We start from the raw sequence: 24,834 nt of genomic DNA on the forward strand, positions 1-24,834 counted from the left end.
CTGTACCAGGTCGGGAGGGTAGTTGCGGGATGCGAAAGCTGTTGTCAGGTTGTTGGTGTAATGGTTCAGAGATTCCGGACTGGAGCAGATTCGTTTGCCACGAAGACCTAGGCTGTAGGGAAGGGACCGTTTGATGTGGAATGGGTGGCAGCTGTCATAATGGAGGTACTGTTGCTTGTTGGTGGGTTTGATGTGGACGGACGTGTGAAGCTGGCCATTGGACAGATGGAGGTCAACGTCAAGGAAAGTGGCGTGGGATTTGGAGTAGGACCAGGTGAATCTGATGGAACCGAAGGAGTTGAGGTTGGAGGGGAAATTCTGGAGTACTTCTTCACTGTGAGTCCAGATCATGAAGATGTCATCAATAAATCTGTACCAAACTTTGGGTTGGCAGGCCTGGGTAACCAAGAAGGCTTTCTCTAAGCGACCCATGAATAGGTTGGTGTACGAGGGGGCCATCCTGGTACCCATGGCTGTTCCCTTTAATTGTTGGTATGTCTGGCCTTCAAAAGTGAAGAAGTTGTGGGTCAGGATGAAGCTGGCTAAGGTAATGAGGAAAGAGGTTTTAGGTAGGGTGGCAGGTGATCAGCGTGAAAGGAAGTGCTCCATCGCATTGAGGCCCTGGACGTGCGGAATATTTGTGTATAAGGAAGTGGCATCAATGGTTACAAGGATGGTTTCCGGGGGTAACGGATTGGGTAAGGATTCCAGGCGTTCGAGAAAGTGGTTGGTGTCTTTGATGAAGGATGGGAGACTGCATGTAATGGGTTGAAGATGTTGATCTACGTAGGCAGAGATACGTTCTGTCCTTTCGTCTTTCCCTCTCCTTCCCTCTTTCCTGACGAGGCAACCGTTGGCTGCGAAAGCTAGAATTTTATATGTATGTTTGTGTGTCTATCAACCTGCCAGCGCTTTCGTTCGGTAAGTCACATCATATATAAAAAAACAAAGATGACTTACCAAACAAAAGCGCTGGCACGTCGATAGACACACAAACAAACACAAACATACACACAAAATTCAAGCTTTCGCAACAAACTGTTGCATCATCTTTGTTTTTAGATATATTTTTCCCACGTGGAATGTTTCCCTCTCTCTCTCTCTCTCTCTCTCTCTCTCTCTCTATATATATATATAGGGAAACATTCCACGTGGGAAAAATTATATTTAAAAACAAAGATGAGGTGAATTACCGAACGAAGGCGCTGGCAGGTCGATAGACACACAAACAAACACAAACATACACACAAAATTCTAGCTTTCGCAACCAACGGTTGCCTCATCAGGAAAGAGGGAAGGAGAGGGAAAGATTAAAGGATGTGGGTTTTAAGGGAGAGGGTAAGGAGTCATTCCAATCCCGGGAGCGGAAAGACTTACCCTTTCCTGATGAGGCAACAGTTTGTTGCGAAAGCCTGAATTTTGTGTGTATATTTGTGTTTGTTTGTGTGTCTATCGACCTGCCAGCGCTTTTGTTTGGTAAGTCTCATGATTTTTCTTTATATATATATATATATATATATATATATATATATATATATATATATATATATATATATATTTTCCACGTGGAATGTTTCCCTCTGTTATATATATATATATATATATATATATAAACAAAGATGATGAGACTTACCAAACAAAAGCGCTGGCAGGTCGATAGACACACAAACAAACACAAATATACACCCAAAATTCAAGCTTTCGCAACAAACTGTTGCCTCATCAGGAAAGAGGGAAGGAGAGGGAAAGACGAAAGGATGTGGGTTTTAAGGGAGAGGGTAAGGAGTCATTCCAATCCCGGGAGCGGAAAGACTTACCTTAGGGGGGAAAAAGGACAGGTATACACTCGCACACACACACATATCCATCCACACATCATGTGTGGATGGATATGTGTGTGTGTGCGAGTGTATACCTGTCCTTTTTCCCCCCTAAGGTAAGTCTTTCCGCTCCCGGGATTGGAATGACTCCTTACCCTCTCCCTTAAAACCCACATCTTTTCGTCTTTCCCTCTCCTTCCCTCTTTCCTGATGAGGCAACAGTTTGTTGCGAAAGCTTGAATTTTGGGTGTATATTTGTGTTTGTTTGTGTGTCTATCGACCTGCCAGCGCTTTTGTTTGGTAAGTCTCATCATCTTTGTTTTTAGATATATTTTTTCCACGTGGAATGTTTCCCTCTATATATATATATATATATATATATATATATATATATATACAAAGATGATGTGACTTACCAAATGAAAGTGTTGGCAGGTCGACAGGCACACAAACAAACACAAACATACACTCAAAATGACTTACCAAATGAAAGTGCTGGCAGGTCGACAAACACACAAACAAACACAAACATACACACAAAACTCAAGCTTTCGCAACAAACTGTTGCCTCTTTCCTCATGAGGCAACAGTTTGTTGCGAAAGCTTGAATTTTATGTGTATGTTTGTGTTTGTTTGTGTGTCTGTCGACCTGCCAGCACTTTCATTTGGTAAGTCACATCATCTTTGTTTTTAGATATATTTTTCCTACGTGGAATGTTTCCCTCTATTATAACCATATCATCAATTTGAACCCAACAATTACGTTTGTTATTGTCGCTGTTGCATTTCGAAATCTTTTCTGTCGTCTTATTTTCTCTTTTCCCTCTTTCCTGATGAGGCAACAGTTTGTTGCGAAAGCTTGAATTTTGTGTGTATGTTTGTGTGTCTGTTTACCTGCCAGCACTTTCATTTGGTAAGTCACATCATCTTTGTTTTTAGATATATTTTTCCTACGTGTAATGTTTCCCTCTATTATATATATATATATATAGACACACAAACAAACACAAACATACACACAAAATTCAAGCTTTCGCAACAAACTGTTGCCTCATCAGGAAAGAGGGAAGGAGAGGGAAAGACGAAAGAATGTGGGTTTTAAGGGAGAGGGTAAGGAGTCATTCCAATCCCGGGAGTGGAAAGACTTACCTTAGGGGGAAAAAAGGACGGGTAGACACTCGCGCACACACACACACACACACACACACACACACACACACACATCCATGCATCGATGGATATGTGTGTGTGTGTGTGTGTGTGTGTGAGTGTGTGTGCGCGAGTGTATACCCGTCCTTTTTTCCCCCTAAGGTAAGTCTTTCCACTCCCGGGATTGGAATGACTCCTTACCCTCTCCCTTAAAACCCACATCCTTTCGTCTTTCCCTCTCCTTCCCTCTTTCCTGATGAGGCAACAGTTTGTTGCGAAAGCTTGAATTTTGTGTGTATGTTTGTGTTTGTTTGTGTGTCTATCGACGTGCCAGCGCTTTCGTTTGGTAAGTCACTTCATCTTTGTTTTTAGATATATTTTTCCCACGTGGAATGTTTCCCTATATATATATATATATATATATATATATATATAGAGAGAGAGAGAGAGAGAGAGAGGGAAACATTCCACGTGGGAAAAATACATCCAAAAACAAAGATGATGTGACTTACCGAACGAAAGCGCTGGCAGGTCGTTAAATATGTCTGCTTGTATCTGTATATGTGTGGATGGATATGTGTGTGTGTGTGTGCGAGTGTATACCTGTCCTTCTTGCCCCCTAAGGTAAGTCTTTCCGCTCCCGGGATTGGAATGACTCCTTACCCTCTCTCTTAAAACCCACATCCTTTAGTCTTTCCCTCTGCTTCCCCTCTTTCCTGATGAGGCAATAGTTTGTTGCGAAAGCTTGAATTTTTTGTGTCTATCGACCTGCCAGCACTTTCGTTCGGTTAGTCACATCATCTTTGTTTTTGTATATATATATATATATATATATTAGAGGGAAACATTCCACGTAGGAAAAATATATCTAAAAACAACGATGATGTGACTTACCAAATGAAAGTGCTGGCAGGTCGACAGATACACAAACAAACACAAACATACACACAAAATTCTAGCTTTCGCAACCAATGGTTGCTTCGTCAGGAAAGAGGGAAGGAGAGGGAAAGACGAAAGGATGGGGGTTTCAAGGGAGAGGGTAAGGAGTCATTGCAATCCCGGGAGCAGAATGACTTACCTTAGGGGGAAAAAAGGACGGGTATACACACACACACACACACACACACACACACACACACACACACACACATATCCATCCACACATATACAGACACAAGCAGACATATTTAAAGACAAAGAGTTTGGGCGGAGACGTCAGTCGAGGCAGAAGTGCAGAGGCAAAGATGTTGTTGAATGACAGGTGAGGTATGAGTGGCGGCAACTTGAAATTAGCGGAGATTGAGGCCTGGTGGATAACGGGAAGAGAGGATATATTGAAAAGCAAGTTCCAATCTCCAGACTTCGGATAGGTTGGTGTTAATGGGAAGTATCCAGATAACCCGGACGGTGTAACACTGTGCCAAGATGGGCTGGCCGAGCACCAAGGCATGTTTAGCCACAGGGTGATCCTCATTACCAACAAACACTGTCTGCCTGTGTCCATTCATGCGAATGGACAGTTTGTTGCTGGTCATTCCCACCCATGCACCCTCCCACCACCACCTACTCCAGTCCTGTAACCCGGAGGGTGTACACGATCAAAGGCAGAGCCACGTGTGAAAGCACCCACGTGGTCTACCAACTGACTTGCCTACACTGTGACGCATTCTATGTGGGAATGACCAGCAACAAACTGTCCATTCGCATGAATGGACACAGGCAGACAGTGTTTGTTGGTAATGAGGATCACCCTGTGGCTAAACATGCCTTGGTGCACGGCCAGCACATCTTGGCACAGTGTTACACTGTCCGGGTTATCTGGATACTTCCCACTAACACCAACATATCCGAACTCTGGAGATGGGAACTTGCTCTTCAATATATCCTCTCTTCCCATTATCCACCAGGCCTCAATCTCCGCTAATTTCAAGTTGCCGCCACTCATACCTCACCTGTCATTCAACAACATCTTTGCCTCTGCACTTCTGCCTCGACTGACATCTCTGCCCAAACTCTTTGTCTTTGAATATGTCTGCTTGTGTCTGTATATGTGTGGATGGATATGTGTGTGTGTGCGCGAGTGTATACCCGTTCTTTTTTCCCCCTAAGGTAAGTCTTTCCACTCCCGGGATTGGAATGACTCCTTACCCTCTCCCTTAAAACCCACATCCTTTCGTCTTTCCCTCTCCTTCCCTCTTTCCTGACGAAGCAACCATTGGTTGCGAAAGCTAGAATTTTGTGTGTCTGTGCACCTGCCAGCACTTTCATTCGGTAAGTCACATCATCTTTATATATATATATATATATATATATATATATATATATATATATAACAGAGGGAAACATTCCACGTGGAAAAAATATATCTAAAAAGAAAGATGATGAGACTTACCAAACAAAAGCGCTGGCAGGTCGATAGACACACAAAATTTTTTTGTAATGCCAAATGTCAGACAAGCCTGAGAAAATAGAATATGGGAGCGTAATCTGGCTAGGGCGAAGGCATGTCTGCGGAGGGAATGTAAATTTTTTTGTAATGCCAAATGTCAGACAAGCATTTTTTTGTAATGCCAAATGTCAGACAAGCATTTTTTTGTAATGCCAAATGTCAGACAAGCGTGTGTGTCTATCGACCTGCCAGCGCTTTTGTTTGGTAAGTCTCATCATCTTTCTTTTTATATATATATATATATATATATATATATATATATATATATAGGCACACACACAAAGATGATGTGACTTACCGAACGAAAGTGCTGGCAGGTCGATAGACACACAAACAAACACAAACATACACACAAAATTCAACTTTCGCAACAAACTGTTGCCTCATTAGGAAAGAGGGAAAGACGAAAGGATGTGGGTTTCAAGGGAGAGGGTAAGGACTCATACCAATCCCGGGAGCAGAAAGACTTACCTTACAGGGAAAAAAGGACGGGTATGCACTCGCACACACACACACATCCATCCACACATATACAGACACAAGCAGATATATTTCAAGCCTGAGAAAGTAGAATATGGGAGCGTAATCTGGCTAGGGCGAAGGCATGTTTGTGGAGGGAATGTAAATAAAACTTAATGGGGTCGTTGTGGGGGTGTTGTGAGGGTGACATGGTATTAGAAGGTGGAAAGTGTAACATGAGGCTGAAATGAAAATGAAAATATATGGGGAGAGATAAAGGTGAACTGGAAAGTAACTCGAGATCTGGTGTGAAAAAGGCGAAAAGGTGTTGGTTACAGCTGGGCTATGTTGGACTTGGATTGGTAGACAATGATGTGCACAAAGGTTAGGTGGTTGCGTTGCCGCCAAAACACGTTAAAGGACGGAGAAATTCTGGAAAATTTCGAAAAAAGTGCATGTAATGTTTTAAAAGGAGTGGCTTTGTGGTGGCAGATTATGAAAATGAGGCTAACAATTGTCTGACGAAGAAATATGTCTGCTTGTGTCTGTATATGTGTGGATGGATATGTGTGTGTGTGTGTGTGAGTGCATACCCGTCCTTTTTTCCCCCTAAGGTAAGTCTTTCCGCTCCCGGGATTGGAATGACTCCTTACCCTCTCCCTTAAAACCCACATCCTTTCGTCTTTCGCTCTCCTTCCCTCTTTCCTGATGAGGCAACAGTTTGTTGCGAAAGCTTGAATTTCGTGTGTATGTTTGTGTGTCTTTCGACCTGCCAGCACTTTCGTTCAGTAAGTCACATCATCTGTGTTTTTAGATATATTTTTCCGACGTGGAATGTATCCTGGAAATTGAAATAAGAACACCGTGAATTCATTGTCCCAGAAAGGGGAAACTTTATTGACACAGTCCTGGGGTCAGATACATCACATGATCACACTGACAGAACCACAGGCACATAGACACAGGCAACAGAGCATGCACAATGTCGGCACTAGTACAGTGTATATCCACCTTTCGCAGCAATGCAGGCTGCTATTCTCCCATGGAGACGATCGTAGAGATGCTGGATGTAGTCCTGTGGAACGGCTTGCCATGCCATTTCCACCTGGCGCCTCAGTTGGACCAGCGTTCGTGCTGGACGTGCAGACCGCGTGAGACGACGCTTCATCCAGTCCCAAACATGCTCAATGGGGGACAGATCCGGAGATCTTGCTGGCCAGGGTAGCTGACTTACACCTTCTAGAGCACGTTGGGTGGCACGGGATACATGCGGACGTGCATTGTCCTGTTGGAACAGCAAGTTCCCTTGCCGGTCTAGGAATGGTAGAACGATGGGTTTGATGACGGTTTGGATGTACCGTGCACTATTCAGTGTCCCCTCGACGATCACCAGTGGTGTACGGCCAGTGTAGGAGATCGCTCCCCACACCATGATGCCGGGTGTTGGCCCTGTGTGCCTCGGTCGTATGCAGTCCTGATTGTGGCGCTCACCTGAACGGCGCCAAACACGCATACGACCATCATTGGCACCAAGGCAGAAGCAACTCTCATCGCTGAAGACGACACGTCTCCATTCGTCCCTCCATTCACGCCTGTCGCGACACCACAGGAGGCGGGCTGCACGATGTTGGGGCGTGAGCGGAAGACGGCCTAACGGTGTGCGGGACCGTAGCCCAGCTTCATGGAGACGGTTGCGAATGGTCCTCGCCGATACCCCAGGAGCAACAGTGTCCCTAATTTGCTGGGAAGTGGCGGTGCGGTCCCCTACGGCACTGCGTAGGATCCTACGGTCTTGGCGTGCATCCGTGCGTCGCTGCGGTCCGGTCCCAGGTCGACGGGCACGTGCACCTTTCGCCGACCACTGGCGACAACATCGATGTACTGTGGAGACCTCACGCCCCACGTGTTGAGCAATTCGGCGGTACGTCCACCCGGCCTCCCGCATGCCCACTATACGCCCTCGCTCAAAGTCCGTCAACTGCACATCGGTTCACGTCCACGCTGTCGCGGCATGCTACCAGTGTTAAAGACTGCGATGGAGCTCCGTATGCCACGGCAAACTGGCTGACACTGACGGCGGCGGTGCACAAATGCTGCGCAGCTAGCGCCATTCGACGGCCAACAACTTGGTTCCTGGTGTGTCCGCTGTGCCGTGCGTGTGATCATTGCTTGTACAGCCCTCTCGCAGTGTCCGGAGCAAGTATGGTGGGTCTGACACACCGGTGTCAATGTGTTCTTTTTTCCATTTCCAGGAGAGTATATATATATATATATATATATATATATATATATATATATATATATATATATATATATATATATATATATACACACACACAAAGATGATGTGACTTACCAAACGAAAGCGCTGGCACGTCGATAGACACACAAACAAACACAAACATACACACAAAATTCAAGCTTTCGCAACAAACTGTTGCCTCATCAGGAAAGAGGGAAGGAGAGGGGAAGACGAAAGGATGTGGGTGTTAAGGGAGAGGGTAAGGAGTCATTCCAATCCCGGGAGCGGAAAGACTTACCTTAGGGGGAAAAAAGGACGGGTATACACTCGCACACACACACATATCCATCCACACATATACAGACACAAGAAGATGTCTGCTTGTGTCTGTATGTGTGGATGGATATGTGTGTGTGTGCGAGTGTATACCTGTCCTTTTTTCCCCCTAAGGTAAGTCTTTCCGCTCCCGGGATTGGAATGACTCCTTACACTCTCCCTTAAAACCCACATCCTTTCGTCTTTCCCTCTCCTTCCCTCTTTCCTGATGAGGCAACAGTTTGTTGCGAAAGCTTGAATTTTGTGTGTATATTTGTGTTTGTTTGTGTGTCTATCGACCTGCCAGCGCTTTTGTTTGGTAAGTCTCATCATCTTTCTTTTTAGATATATTTTTTCCACGTGGAATGTTTCCCTCTGTTATATATATATATATGTAATATTTTGTGTAATGTAATATCTTTTATAGACACCTTTTACTAACCTGACATGTTCCACATCATTACGAAGTGTCATATTTATGATCTATGGAACAAGTACTAATCTAATCTAATCAGCATGTTGTCTCTTCAAACACATTTTGAAAAGGAAAGAAAAATGTTAACATTTGTATTTTGAAGCAACCATTCATGTTTATCACAAAAAATATTGCTTACTTACTTAAATTGTAAACAGAAACATAATTTATGTCCTTTTGAAACATTTCTGAAATATGTTGCACCAACATTATTCAGTAAAGAACCTAGCAAAAATTAGTCAGTATGAAACATTATTTTAACATTACTACAATATTACTTCATACACTACCAGCTTAACAGCAGTAATACAGAATATCAAGAAAGAAAGCAAAGGCTGAGTGGAGCACAAGCTCATAGTGGAAAAGGGTGTGTAAGGAAATGAGCTGCATATTTGTCAGAGGAACTCTCTCAGGATCCATCTTGGGCAATGTAAGAGAACCCACAGGAAATGTATACCAGAATGGTTAATGGGAGATTCAAGACTCATTCCACCTGAATATGTTGAAAAAGTTACAGACAATGAGACAATCCTATTCCCACTTTTTGAGGAACATTACTGATTATAGAACTTTTCAACTGCTGAGTGTGTGTGCTTGATCTATCTCCACAAGAAGTAAATTGAGAAATTGAGGAGGGGTAAAGATGACATAAAAGCATATGATACCTTCTCAATTAAACTGCATATAGCATGCTCTTTAAAATTAACATCATTTTAAATTTACTTCAAACAAAATAATAGTTCCCATATTATATGCACAATGATGATTACCTTAGGCAAATCTACGAAATGAACTTTAAAATCCAATAAATCAGCTGCTTGCATCAATGTGTGTTTTGCAGTAACTTTTTGGTCCTGTGCCGTTTGTGATTTGGAGCTGAAGGTGGAAGACGTTGTGTCTGTAAGTGTTGACCTCACAGTAGACTCACCAAGAAAGGAACTTCCACTCTTCACCAGCTGCTTTGCAAATGCTACCAATCTTTGATTCAAACCTGCAAGTGTTAGAAACAGGGATTCAGACAGCTACACAAAGTACGTGAAAAATACATGTAGCATATAAATAATGTCTCATACACTGACCAGGGCAACCTGATTAGGAATACGGGGTACTATTAACCATTTTCATACCCATACCAGAGAGGTAAAGGGTCAAAATCCAATATTTGCAGTTTGGTTTAAGCCTATATTTGTAATACCCACACATTGCTTCATTTGAAGAAGAAGAGTGGCAGGCTTGTTCCAGTCCATGATTGGCTTAGTGCTCAAGAGTCCACATGATTATTAAACATTGCTTAAATTGGCCATGGCTTGGAGCACACGTCACTCTTTCTCCACAAATAAAACAGCATGGAGATATTAAAAACATTCTCATAAGTGAAGACAGTGGAATCTGAATTACCCTACTTTACTCATAAGGTATGGATACAGAATCTGTGTTGTGTTTTTTAATACCTTCCCAAGAATCCAAGGAATGATTGCTAATGCATGTCTTTTTACTGTTGGTTGAGCTCTGCTTGTTTTGCAGGTTGAAACACACTTATGTAGATCATAAAAGTGACAGAGGATCTACATGAAGTCATAATTTACTTTTTGACTTAAATTGTAGTTTAAGCTAATGGAGGCAGCGGGGAAGGATCCATCTTTGGCTGTGGGCCCCATGCGCTACTTGTCGGGAATTTTAGGCACTGGGTTTGTAGGGGCAGAAATTCACATATACTGAGTAAGTAACCTTCACTAGCTTATCATCCCCCCCCCAAAAAAAGAGTTCATAACAGCAGGCACACTACATCGACCTCAAATCATTGTGGCTGTCACCCTAAGCACCAAATACTTATGAAGATATCAAGATAAAGGCATTATTCCATATCTGAGATATGCAAAACAGCTTTATTGCATGCACCAGCCAGTGACTCACTGTGGAAGCATTCTGCAGTAGGTATAAAAATACACTGACAAGTAATTCATCAGCTTTCTGAGATAGTGAAAGCAGACTGCTACGTGCAAGCCTCTAACCCTTACATTATTTCCCTCAGAGAAGAAGAGCTGCTATGACCACATGCACATGATGGATTTGTTTTGCCAGTTGCAGCATCAGAGGGGATTGCAACGTATTCTTCATTTGCAGACACAGTAATGGGTGGTACTGATGAGTGGGCTTTTAAAATAACAACTTGGTACACAACATATATTGTGGACACAAGACAAATTAATGCCACACATATTGATGCCAGTGTAGAGGGCATCAATATTCAGATATCAGATACTCATATTAGCTCTTAAAGACATGGATAGTTAATTACTTGGCATATAGATACAGAACGTTATGCAGAAGTAGCAACAGCAATGGATGATTTTGCATGGGAGGTCTGTCCTTTGACTGGTAGGAAATGGTTGTAGTGTGCCATGTGGCAGGTTCTGTTTTGGGTCGAGTTCTCTACATGAGGATGAGCAGCACTACAATGAAGGTGAACTAAAAGGACAGTGAAATACCATCATTAAATTCATTCAGTGAACTTCACTCAACATTTTTACCACAAGTAGATTCCGAAAATAAAGTATGTATCTGGAAAGATAACTACAAGATCCATCTACGGCGGTCAAGATTTCGGATCGCAGGCCGTGCCTGGGCCTGATTGCCAAAGTGCTTAGATTGGCTGGCACATGTACCCCCATCACCATGCCAAGCTGTCTGACAAGGGGAAGGCCTCAGACACGGTCAACCAATTCGGCTCAAATTTGGCAGGTCACTTGTGTACATCCTAAAACGAAGGAATCTAAGATATTTTGGGTCAACACCCCCATGTTTCTGAGAAAATCACCCCTAAAGGTTATGACAAGCAATTGACTCCAAATTGGTGGGATCGACAGATAATTGTAAATAGAGCATTTTTCATTATCAGGTATGGGGTCCAAAAACGCATACTTTACCAGAAATCGAGGTAAGAAACTTTTACAACTGCCGCTTCTGTACCCACATGGTAAACGCTTTTTGCTGACAGCACTGATAGCGCAATGGCCAAGGTAACTGGTTGGGAATCGGAGAACCTGGGTTCGAATCTCAAAGAAACATAGCAGATGTTCTTCTTTTCGTTTGTATTTTTCCATATGTCAATTGATAGGGATAGGAGGATTAATAAGGTAAGTAAATCAATAAGGAATGATAATAGTAAGGTAGGCAAATAAATTTCTCGAACCTCTTGGTATAGTAAACAATTAAAATGTTAAGCCAGGTCACTTTACAATGGCTCTTCTAGTCAATGTTACGTGTCCTCACTTTCCACAAACAACTAGATGGATGGTACTTGTCATACAAACATTCGAAACAAATATACCCACAGCACCAAGAACATCTAATGAATGCAATCTTTCGACAGCTACACTGCTCCTTCCGAAGAGTCGGCGGAAAAAAAAAACTTGGTTTACATTTATAAATATGTCTTTTTCAGGAATTAATTTGGATGTGTACCACGCATACGATATCATTGCCTGAAAAATCGGTGCTGAAAGTTGGTTATGAATTATGCTGTGAATAATTATTGCATCCGTGAGGTTGTGCAATTCCCGCTGGGTTTCCAGAAGCACACTGCAATTCTGAGGCCTGGAAATAAAGTTTTTAACCTGGCGATAGAAATAAACATCACACGGCTGGCACACAGGTGTGCAGTTTGGCAGTATTACTTTTTCTGTGCATGTCGGCTTACCCTCGCCATCTATAAACATTGTGTCATACATTGTAGTATTAATTTGTCCACTCCAGGAATCCAATATTAGACAAAACTTGTTATCATAAACATATGGTATTAAAACATTCTCACGAAATGGTCTGTAAATCACATTTGTCAGTTTCCCAGATTTGGAGCAGGTAATGTAAACATTTTTCAATGAGTCGTTTAAATGACTGACCTCTTCTATAACCCGAGGACCAAATGTAACATTCGTTTCATGTAAACACAGGAAAACCTTAGGCAACACTTTTCCAGAGGCTGTGATGGCATATTGGGCCGTGTACGAATGTGTTAGATTGTTTTTACTACCAACTGCGACAAGGGTCCGTTTTTCTCCCTTATGCAATAATGTGCGTCGAATGATCACCCGATATCCGCATCCTGTTTGATCGGTGTTGTCACGTAATCATGATTAAAACCAGTCATAAGTGACACCGTTTGCGTGATGAAAAGAACCACCACTTTCGGTATATCTTCTATATTTTGTACCTCCTTATGAGAGATGTATGAGGGAGGACCCAAAAATAACCGGAATTTATTTCTAGAAAGCATATACTTCATTGTTTTCAAATAGAACCTTAATCTCCATCGAAGTACTCTCCATTAGCATTAATACACTTGTCCAAACATTCATTCCAGTGTTCGAAGCACCTTTTAAGTTCGTCCTCTTTGACACCTGCTAGCATTTTCATGACATTGCATTTTACGTCTTCCACATCCGCAAAATGCTTCCCTCTCAAGTCTCTTTTCATCCTCGGGAATACGAAGAAGTCCGAAGGTGGCAAATCCGGCAAACAGGGTGCGTGGGTCAAGGTAGTCATCTTCGTTGAGGCCAAAAACTGGCGAACGCTGAGATCTGTGTGCGCGGGAGCGTTGTCGTGATGCAGGAACCACACACCAGAATCCCACAAAGCCGGATGTTTTCGCGACAAACTTCTGCGATGACGTTTCATAACCTCCATATAGAATTGTTGGTTTACCGTCTGGTTTTCAGGGACAACAAATTCAGAGTGTACGATCCGTTTGATGTAAAAAAACAGATCAACATCGTTCTCACATTCAATTTCACTTGTCGAGCTTTTTTTGCTCGAGGTGAGCCAGGTGACTTCCATTGTGAAGACTGTTGTTTACTTTCTGGATCGTACCAATAGCACCATGACTCATCACCTGTAATGATTTAGTTGAAAAAATGTGGATCATCTTTGAACGCGTCATTCATTTCGAGACAGACTTCAACGCGACGATCCCTTTGATCTCAGGTAAGAAGCTGCCACTCTTCACATCCCCAAATCAATGGTCAAGATGCACTGAATTGAGCTCCAGGACAACCCGGACAAGTTCTCGAGTTGGTCAATTGTCCTGCGTCAATCTTCACTGATGAGATCACAGATTTTGTCGATGTTCTCTTCGCTTCAAGCAGTTGAAGGTCGACCGGAATGGGGCTGATCTTCAACCACCATTTCTCCCTTTTTAAACCGTGAAAACCATTTGTATACTTCCATTTTACTAAGAGCATAGTCTTTGTAGGCTGTCTGAATCATCGCAACAGTTTCTACTGCATTCTTGCCGAGCAAGAAACAAAACTTTACTGCCGCACATTGTTCGTAAGAACTAGCCATTTCCTCGTGTCAAGTCAGCACTGTAAGCACACTCTCAAAGAACTGCCAAAGAAACCACACTTCTCACTGTTGGGTGACGCCACGTGGCAGAATGACTCAGCAGAGCTCCTACTACAACCCTCTGGTGGCGCAACCTGCTACTACATGTGCACGATGTGCAGCATTACGATTCCGGTTACTTTTGGGTCCCCCCTCGTATTTAGTGATGTGCTGTTGACGAATTTTATACTCTGATTTGAAATTTCTTGCCCAAGATAATGATGCAGCAAACGTAAAATCCTTGTTGGCCGTATATTGGAGCGCTGCACAGCAGCCAATTCCTGAAGTATTCTCATTGTTACATTCTCATGACAACAATGAGATTTGACAAATCGGTCGTATGCCCACTTATTTATCACCTGGTATTTGTCGTATCTTGTCCCTCCTTTAACAATATCACTTTCCCACAATTTCAAGTCCTTCTTCCTTTTCAGGGCTGTTGTTGCTCCATTCTTTTGCAGTGTTTGTAAGTTCCAATTTGGATGATTCCTGGCTAGTGCTACCGCCTTTACTTTTACTTCAAGGGGTATAGTGCCGTAGTTCAATCGTTTAGTAACCAGTTCACAATACTCATCGGGAACAGATGAAGCACATATTCCCAGTTATGTGGAGATTTCCAAAGTGTTACGACCATTTTGCAATTCACTAGTCGGGATATCTTCCACTGAATCACCTTCTGCTTCGTCTTCATGGTATAGTACTTCAGTATCAACAAAAGTCATTTCGTTTGTCAGCTCCAAAAATTGCTCGACAATAGCCGCTCCTATCGATCTGGAACGCCGAGAAACAGAACTGCCTGCTTGTGGTAGTGTATTGATAATGCATCTGTCTTGTAACACTTTTACAAACCAAAACACATTGTTGGTAACTTCCCGCTTGCCATCGTCTGTGACAGGCTCCCAACTATATATTACAGCGCTAGTCAAAGGGTGTACATCCTCCATTATTCAGATCATGCACCTGAAAGATATGACACAAAAAACAATAACTAGTTACTATGGCATAAACAGACAAGCTAATTACTACAAACTACATGCAGTACTCGCCATATGTTACTTACAGAAGAACACTGTATTCATTCACAAAACGTATTTCATTCGGCGCATTACAAATGAAAAATCGCTACATGTATCCACGAGGTTCACGGCAGCCTAATGACACAAAACAACTCTTTCCGATTGACTTCTATAAGGCTTGTGCTGGACACCTACACTCTTCCAGGTTCACAACTATGATATGATGAAGAGGCAACCGGGACAACATAACTCTCCCCGCGTGCATTCTGTACCCTGCCTCACTGTAAATAAGCGTGGCAAGGTTGGCTATCTGTGGTCCCTCATGAGGAATTCGCAGCATTCTTACTAGGAGTTGTTTTCATGTGACAAAGCTTAAAAGTTTAATACTTTACTAACTCACAGCGTTTGGGAAATTAGCTTGCCTACCTTATTATTATCATTCCTTATTGATTTACTCACCTTATTAACCTTTCTATCCATATCAATTGAAATATGGAAAAATACAAATGAAAAGAATAATATCAGCTAGGTTTCTTCAAGATTCCAAACTGGGTTCTCCTATTCCCAGCCAGTTACCTTGGCCATTGCGCTATCAGCGCTGTCGGTGAAAAGCATTTACCATGTGGGTACAGAAGCGGCAGTTGTAAAAGTTTCTTCCTCGATATCTGGAAAATTTTGTGTTTGCGGACCCCATACCTGGTGATGAAAAATGCTCTATTTACAATTATCTATCGAGCCCTTTAATTTTAAGTTGATTGCTCGTCATAACCTTTAGGGGTAATTTTCTCAAAATTGCGGGGGCATTGACCCAAAATATCTTAGAGCCCTTCGTTTTAGGTTGTACACAAGCGACCTGCCAAATTTGAGCCGAATCAGTTGGCCGTGTCTGAGGCTTTCCCATTGTGAGTGTGAGGTGGGGGAAGTGAGGGAAACTGTGCCACATTTAAATTTCTTCTGCTAGACATTTATCATTTTGTGCGACTGTTCCATGTGCAGCAAATACCAAGTAGGTGTTTTTATGGTTTTAAACATTGTTGTACACGAAGTTACACTTTTCTACATACAAACCTTTGTTGTTGTCACTGGAAACATCCCAAAACTCTGAATTCATTACTGCTGCAATTGTTTCATCTGTCCGAAAACTGGGATTCATCTAGGAAAGAAAATAATCTGTAATATGAAAGTACATCACAACAATCATTTCTGAACACTTCCTAAGAATATCCTCTAGTTCTTGTAAACAATCTACAGCTTGTTTCTAAGGCATTCATCTGTTTACAAAATGACTAATCACATTGGAATTCAAGAAGAAGCAACAGTCGAGTATCATTTCCTTTGAAGAATGATCAAAGTGTACAAGTCTTGATCAACAATATTATTCAATGTGATGAGTCAGGGGTACAAATGGTTTTTGCCCCCTCTGGTATACAAGTGTGAATCCATTAGAAGCACAAGCAGTGACAGAGTAGTATTCGATGAATGATGATGACCCTTTCTTTCATAAAATAGCTTTTTTCATTTAATATGCATAAAATAATCTGGAAGAATTTCCATAATTATTGACACAAGTCATGATCTGTGGTTCATGCTTTACTGGCTGTCAGTCTCATAATGTACTACTTCATTTGTTACACAACCCTGCAGGTCCTCCTTTATTATGGGAGTTATACAACTGAAACTGTGTGTGATTAACTACCGTATGCACTTACAGGGTGTATACGTGAACAAGGAAAAAAAAATTCCGGATTTTCCCTGGATTTCCCGATTAAAAATACACTTTCTCCCAGGTGAAAATACACTTTTTCTGTCTTAAGTGACACTATACTCTTATTCGGCACTGTAAAACTCATCAATCCTTTGAATGTTTGTGGTTTTATATACCGGAGTAGAATTTCCCGGCACTTTAGAAAACCAAACTTAGGGGGAAAAAAACGGTTTGAAAGACCTTTGATGTGCAGCAACATATACGCTGCATATTTTTGTATTACGAAGGTATAAATTCGAGTTCCACCAAACACTGCATGTCACTTTCCAAAGCATTGAAATCGAAATTGCAATGCGATTTTGTAAGCCAGTCATAGCTCATGCACGTGATCTCGCCAGCTGATGACAGCGTAGGACACGTGATGTAGTCAGCCAATAGCAAGATCACTCTTAAGTAGTGCGAACACATAAATAAGAAAAGTTAATGGTTTAAATTAATATACATAGCATTCACATATAATATTGGTTTCGAAGATTAATAAGCTGGAAGAGAAGCTAAACTTCCACATATAATATTGATCCTTTTTGCGCTTGTTACACTTTAAGATACATCACACAAATGTGCCAGTAAAATTTTTAATGACGACGTAAATGTCTGATATTCTGGGCTCAAAATTCTTCTAAATGGTCATACTCAAAGAGTCAATTTTTAAATGAGAGTCAAACACTTTGTAATTTAAGAAATTCATCGTACATTCTCGCACATAGCTCATCTTATGTAAAAGGAAATCTGCTTTGAATGTAATTTTCTTGGAGTACCAATACTGTATTATCTCACGTTTGGTTCTTTATTATGGCATAATGCCATACGTACACTTGAAATGCAGCGAACAGTTGAAACTAGCCAATAGTGTGAAATTAAACACTTTGTTTCAAATAATTTGACTGCCTCTACAGAAAAGATTAATAAAAGCCAAGTCTCTTTAGCAAACTGGCAAAAATAGCTTCATTGTTCTGTAAGGCGATTAATGTTTGACTGTCAGAAAGGTGGAAACAAAATCTAAAACTAATAACATATTTTAGCCTTCCATAATTATAGGAACGTATTTTAATTCATTTGATAGCTCCCGGCCACAAAAATCCGTTTGGTATCATTTAATGTGAGAGCAATAAACAAAAGAGGAAACAACAAAATCACTGTACGTAAACACAGGTCACGTGGAAATGACCCACCTCCCCACCACAACTCAAGACTATTCTGTGCATCAGCCCAAGATTTAGTAATTTCCGAACCGGGGCAATATTAAGTAGTGGTGCCCAGTCACACTTCTGTAACCAGAGGCGGGAGATGGTACTACTCATACGCGACTCAACTGCGCATGAGCCCGCCCGCAACTGCTCAAACAAATCAGTTGTCAAGTCACATTCATTGGAGGCAATTTGGTGTTATGAAGCACTAGTCTTCCTAAAGCCTTTGACACACTTTGCTGTTGGCAGTCGCTTGTATGAGCACTGTTTTGTTGTATACGGTGCATTTTGCTTTGCAACTTAAGTTTTATTTTCGATTCCCCCCCCCCCCCCCCCCCCCCGATTCATGTTTTGTTGCTGCAGTATTATTCTGCAGTAGCGGGATACAGTAATATCCGTTGTTAGAGTATTGGTTCTTACCTGTCAAAATCACATAAATTTACTTGAAAACTAAAACAATGAAAAATTTCCAGAATTCTAAACAATTCCCGGGTTTCTCCCGGTTTCACCGGGATGAAAATATTCCCGGGTTTTTCCCGAATCTCCCGGGTCGTATACAACCTGACTTAACTAAGCACAGAGGGAAAATAAGATGTTAAAAATTTGCACTTTGCTTTCAGTCTCAAAGTAATGTTCCCTTCTTCTACTAAGTTTATAAACAAAATGTTATCTGCATATTTCAACAGCCCAACACCATTATGGAGGGTAAATGAGATTCTCTTGAACTTCATTAAGTCTGTGTAGCTCAAGATAGAACAGTAAAAACTATTTTTTGTATGTAGAACAGACATTAAAAATTCTCACCTTCTGGTGTGGAAAGACTGATTTTTTCCCATGGCTGTAGAAAAATGGTTTTGTTTACAGGATGATAATGCACCAATATTTGGTAGAGACCAAATGTTTGGGAAACAAGGTTGTTCAGTTCTTCAGTGTTGGACTGAGCAAGGTGGAACTTAATATTGAAGTCTTCAGCACCAGCAATCTTTTTCTCCCAACCGATTTCTTCATAACAGATTTGGTGTGGCTACCTCACTTAAAAGTTATGATAGACTGGAGACCTACAATGCATTCAATGTTTACCTTTGTAATGTAGGCAGTTGGTGCCATGGGAGATAAATTTTTCCAACAATCTCATGGAATGTAATTTCTCTTTGTCAACATTCACAATAGATGTATAAGTACCTCCTCTGCCTAAAACTTTCGATGAGCTAGAGACATACACCAGCAGTTACCTTTGTAACAGTAGGCATAAAAGAAAACACTACTCCAATGCATTACCTATTAACTTTATCTGTGATGTATATGATGGAGAGGCCCCACTACACGTTCTTTTTAATTTTGGGGGCAAAAAAAAAAAACAAAAAAAAAACAGAAATTTAATTATTTTACATTTTATGATTCTCTTAAATCAGAAAGTAAACAAGTAAACACAACAAACACAGCACTAGAGACTTCTATTCATAAGGAATAATATTACATACCACCTCTTAAACCTACTAGAAAAATAATGACTGGACAATTATTTTCTTGTGGTTCTTCAGTTCTTCCCAGTCTATATTATGGAGGAAAGTTTTCAAGCGAAAGACTGGATCATCATGCTCACTGTGCACAACATTTTGACAACAGACAGAGTTGTCATCCAACATGCCTGGAGGACAGAGCAACTCCTCCTATACCTTTGAGTGCCTACCCCTCACTTCTTCTGCAGGCAAGATGTTCCAATTTTGTTCGCACCCAATTATAATCCTCAGCTTATTGTCACTTTGGCCAGTATCCCCACAGCTGCTCTGTCAATCTAGTTATCTTCTTATTTTTCGATTTATTCCTTTTTTCCATTCTGGTACAGGTCTCTGCTGTTTTATCAACAGATCAAACACCAGATTCTAGGCTTTACTAGGGTGGTACACTGAGTCATGACTAAAATTGTTCAATTGATTCTTTTAAGATGAAGTCCCAGAATTTTGATGTTATGCCAACATTTTTATTTTGAAGTTATGCCAACATTTTTATTTGGTTGAAATTTTTCAAGGGTTCCATTTCCAAAAAATGCTCCATGACCACCAAGCTGCCTGGTTGTCCTACAAGTGTGCCTTGTTTGTCGCTGGGCCAAAGATCAATGGAAATATGTCGCCTGATCAGATGAGTAACGTTTCTTGTTACCCTAGACTGATGGTCATGTCTAGATATGTCATCATCCAGGCAAACAGCTGTTCAAAACATGCACTGCACCACAGACGCAGTCTGCTGGGTAACAGTATTATACTATAGGGGATACAGTATTCTGATTCCATCAGATCTGTAGTAGTAGCCAAAGACACCATTACAATTGTGGGCTAAGTGAATATTATTGCAGACTACCTGCACCCCTTCTTGCTTGATGTCTCCTCTGATAGCAACAGAATATTCCAATAGAGTAACTATCCATATCACCAGGCAAGTGTCATTTTACAGTGGATTTAAGAGCAACCATGCTGATACAGTGACCAGCAAATTTGCCTCATCTGAATCTCATGGAATAAATCTGGAAAGCTATTGGGCACCAGCTCTATACCCATAAAACACCACCCTATTATTTACGGGAATTGCATGACCTGTAGATATGTGTCTGGTGCGCTATACCTCTGAAAGTTTCCCAAGGATCCGTAAAATCTATAAGAAGCAAATCACTGCTGTATTGCATTCCAAATATGAAACAACACATTATTTAGAAGGTGGTAGTAACTTTTGCATCATTAGTGTGTGTCAACACTGAGACACACACGGTAAATCCCAGAATAAATACTTAGTCAACTAACATGCAAATATAGATTAGTGTTTTGTTTATATTTGTGTATGAATTTGGACTTAGTAACCATACAACAGTGATCATAATATTTTCGCACACATAACTGGAAGGAAAGAATGCACTGGGTAGGCAAAGCATTCAAAGATGCCACATTACCACCTTTGTAGGCCTGCAAACTATTAATAAAATTTGGCAGATGGTATTTCTGTCCTAACTATAGCATGAATGGCTTGCAGTGCATGAGCTTTATTATACTTATATCTTATCATCACATTTATCATCCACATAACATCCACAGCAGGATTAAGGCCTCTTCGAGACTTTTCCAAGCATTCTGGCTGGAGCTGCCAGTGGTAGGTGTGCATGATGTGTGAACGTATGTGCTTTCTTTGCTGAAGAAGGCTTGGGCTAAAAGCTATAATGTGTAACAGCATCTTCGTTGTGCCTGCCTGCAACTCATTGGATCATCTTTATGGTGAGCAGCAATCTATCCTTTTCATAATATTGTTGATGAAATGTAGTTAATTTGATTTTAGTTCCTTTTGATTCCATTTTTTATTTGGTATCTTCTGGAAGAATGAGTCAGGGTAAAAAATCTGCTGCTGTTCTCCTTTTCAGTGTATGTGTGTGTGTGTGTGTGTGTGTGTGTGTTATATCTCAACTACACTACAATATGAAGAGCCTATGATATGAAGCAACATTTCACAATATTACCTGTTCAAAAGTATTGAGAATACTGCGAGTTCTTTTCTTCTTTTGAGATGAACGTCGCTTCTTCTTAGACTTCCTCTTCACTGAGTTTGACAGAAAGGAATATGACTCATTATGCTGCACTAATTCCAGCATTTTCTCAGCTGCTGCTCTCTTTGACAACTGTTAAAAATTTAAAAATAATATCTATGATACAATTGGAAACTATTTAACAGGGACTAGTCATATAAAAATAATATATCTGCCATTACTATTTGCACAGAGTTCATGCCAAAGATAAGATCTTGCGTGGCTGCAGCAAAATTTGAGCAGAAGGGCAGCTAGACTATTCTGCTGGCATATATTAAACTCTTATCGTTAAACATGCAATGACCTGGTGTAGAAAAGTCAATAGTCAATACAGGATATGTAAATAAAGTTTCAAGACTGATTTTTTCCTGACTAGTGGTGTGAGCGCAGGCCAGTCTCACCACATGCGGCAGGTGTTGGGGGGAGGGGGGGGGGGTGTTGGCTAATAAAGCCAAGCATTGGCATTCGTCAGCAAAATGCTGGAGTGAAAACATCGCGAATGCAGGGAGTGTCTGTTTCGAAACATTATCGAGAAATCAGAGGGTCCAAAATGCCCCTCCTCTTGGAGCAGTGGTGTTCGATCAAATTTTGTGTAAAACTGAACAATACCAGTAGGGAGACATTGAAAATGATCCAAGAGGCCTATAAAGAATACACCAAGTCATGTGCCATGGTTTTCATCTGGCACAAGGAACTTTATATGCCAACTAGCTCTGCAGATGACGAAGAAATTAAAGTAATGTATGATGCGATAAAAGAAATTATTCAGGTAGTGAAGGGAGACGAAAATTTAATAGTCATGGGTGACTGGAATTCGACAGTAGGAAAAGGGAGAGAAGGAAACATAGTAGGTGAATATGGATTGGGGCTACGAAATGAAAGAGGAAGCCGTCTGGTAGAATTTTGAAAAGAACACAACTTAATCATAGCTAACACTTGGTTCAAGAATCATAAAAGAAGGTTGTATACATGGAAGAATCCTGGAGATACTAAAAGGTATCAGATAGATTATATAATGGTAAGACAGAGATTTAGGAACCAGGTTTTAAATTGTAAGACATTTCCAGGGGCAGATGTGGACTCTGACCACAATCTATTGGTTATGAACTGTAGATTAAAACTGAAGAAATTGCAAAAAGGTGGGAATTTAAGGAGATGGGACCTGGATAAACTGACTAAACCAGAGGTTGTACAGAGTTTCAGGGAGAGCGTAAAGGAACAAATGGCAGGAATGGGGGAAAGAAATACATTAGAAGACGAATGGGTAGCTCTGAGGGATGAAGTAGTGAAGGCAGCAGAGGATCAAGTAGGTAAAAAGACGAAGGCTAGTAGAAATCATTGGGTAACAGAAGAAATACTGAATTTAATTGATGAAAGGAGAAAATATAAAAATGCAGTAAATGAAGCAGGCAAAAAGGAATACAAACGTCTCAGAAATGACATAGACAGGAAGTGCAAAATGGCTAAGCAGGCATGGCTAGAGGACAAATATAAGGATGTAGAGGCTTATCGCACTAGGGCTAAGATAGATACAGCCTACAGGAAAATTAAAGAGACCTTTGGAGAAAAGAGAGCCACTTGTACGAATATCAAGAGCTCAGATGGAAACCCAGTTCTAAGCAAAGAGGAGAAAGCAGACAGGTGGAAGGAGTATACAGAAGGCCTATACAAGGGCGATGTACTTGAGGACAATGTTATGGAAATGGAAGAGGATGTAGATGAAGATGAAATGGGAGATACGATACTGTGTGAAGAGTTTGACAGAGCACTGAAAGACCTGAGTCGAAACAAGGCCCCGGGAGTAGACAACATTCCATTAGAACTACTGACGGCCTTGGGAGAGCCAGTTTTGACAAAACTCTACCATCTGGTGAGCAAGATGTACAAGACAGGCGAAATACCCTCAGACTTCAAGAAGAATATAATAATTCCAATCCCAAAGAAAGCAGGTGTTGACAGATGTGAAAATTACCGAACTATCAGTTTAATAAGTCACAGCTGCAAAATACTAATGCGATTTTATTTGCAGACGAATGGAAAAACTGGTAGAAGCCGACCTGGGGGAAGAACACTTTGGATTCCGTAGAAATGTTGGAACACGTGAGGCAATACTGACCTTACGACTTGTCTTAGAAGAAAGATTAAGGAAAGGCAAACCTATGTTTCTAGCATTTGTAGACTTAGAGAAAGTTTTTGACAATGTTAACTGGAATACTCTGTTTCAAATTCTGAAGGTTGCAAGGGTAAAATACAGGGAGCGAAAGGCTATTTACAATTTGTACAGAAACCAGATGGCAGTTATAAGTGTCAAGGCGCATGAAAGGGAAGCATTGGTTGGGAAGGGAGTGAGACAGGGTTGTAGCCTCTCCCCGATGTTGTTCAATCTGTATATTGAGCAAGCAGTAAAGGAAACAAAAGAAAAATTCGGAGTAGGTATTAAAATCCAGGGAGAAGAAATAAAAACTTTGAGGTTCGCCGATGACATTGTAATTCTGTCAGAGACAGCAAAGGACTTGGAAGGGCAGTTGAACGGAATAGACAGTGTCTTGAAAGAAGGATATAAGATGAACATCAACAAAAGCAAAACTTAGATAATGGAATGTAGTCGAATTAAGTCGGGTGATGCTGAGGGAATTAGATTAAGAAATGAGTAGTAAAGGAGTTTTGCTATTTGGGGAGCAAAATAACTGATGATGGTCGAAGTAGAGAGGATATAAAATGTAGACTGGCAATGGCAAGCAAAGCGTTTCTGAAGAAGAGAAATTTGTTAACATCGAGTATAGATTTAAGTGTCAGGAAGTCGTCTCTGAAAGTGTTTGTATGGAGTGTAGCCATGTATGGATGTGAAATGTGGTCGACAAATAGTTTAGACAAGAAGAGAATACAAGGTTTCAAAATGTGGTGCTACAAAAGAATGTTGAAGATTAGGTGGGTAGATCATGTAACTAATGAGGAGGTATTGAATAGGATTGGGGAGAAGAGAAGTTTGTGGCACAACTTGACTAGAAGA

General features: G+C 41.1%; 1 protein-coding gene across 1 annotated transcript in view; it reads right to left on the bottom strand.

The window, feature by feature from the left end:
* The window catches only part of LOC126194933 (maternal effect protein staufen-like), a 201,056-nt gene that overhangs the window by 26,991 nt on the left and 149,231 nt on the right, over positions 1-24,834 (bottom strand). Inside the window, exons 7-9 of the mRNA XM_049933319.1 lie at positions 21,759-21,917; positions 16,376-16,460; positions 9,680-9,900 (exon numbers count right to left, since the gene is read on the bottom strand). Coding sequence (XP_049789276.1) covers positions 9,680-9,900; positions 16,376-16,460; positions 21,759-21,917 — 465 coding nt within the window. The remainder of the gene's footprint in view (positions 1-9,679; positions 9,901-16,375; positions 16,461-21,758; positions 21,918-24,834) is intronic.

This window comes from Schistocerca nitens, chromosome 1 (genome assembly GCF_023898315.1).
Source record: "Schistocerca nitens isolate TAMUIC-IGC-003100 chromosome 1, iqSchNite1.1, whole genome shotgun sequence".
NCBI classification, from domain to species: Eukaryota; Metazoa; Arthropoda; class Insecta; order Orthoptera; family Acrididae; genus Schistocerca; species Schistocerca nitens.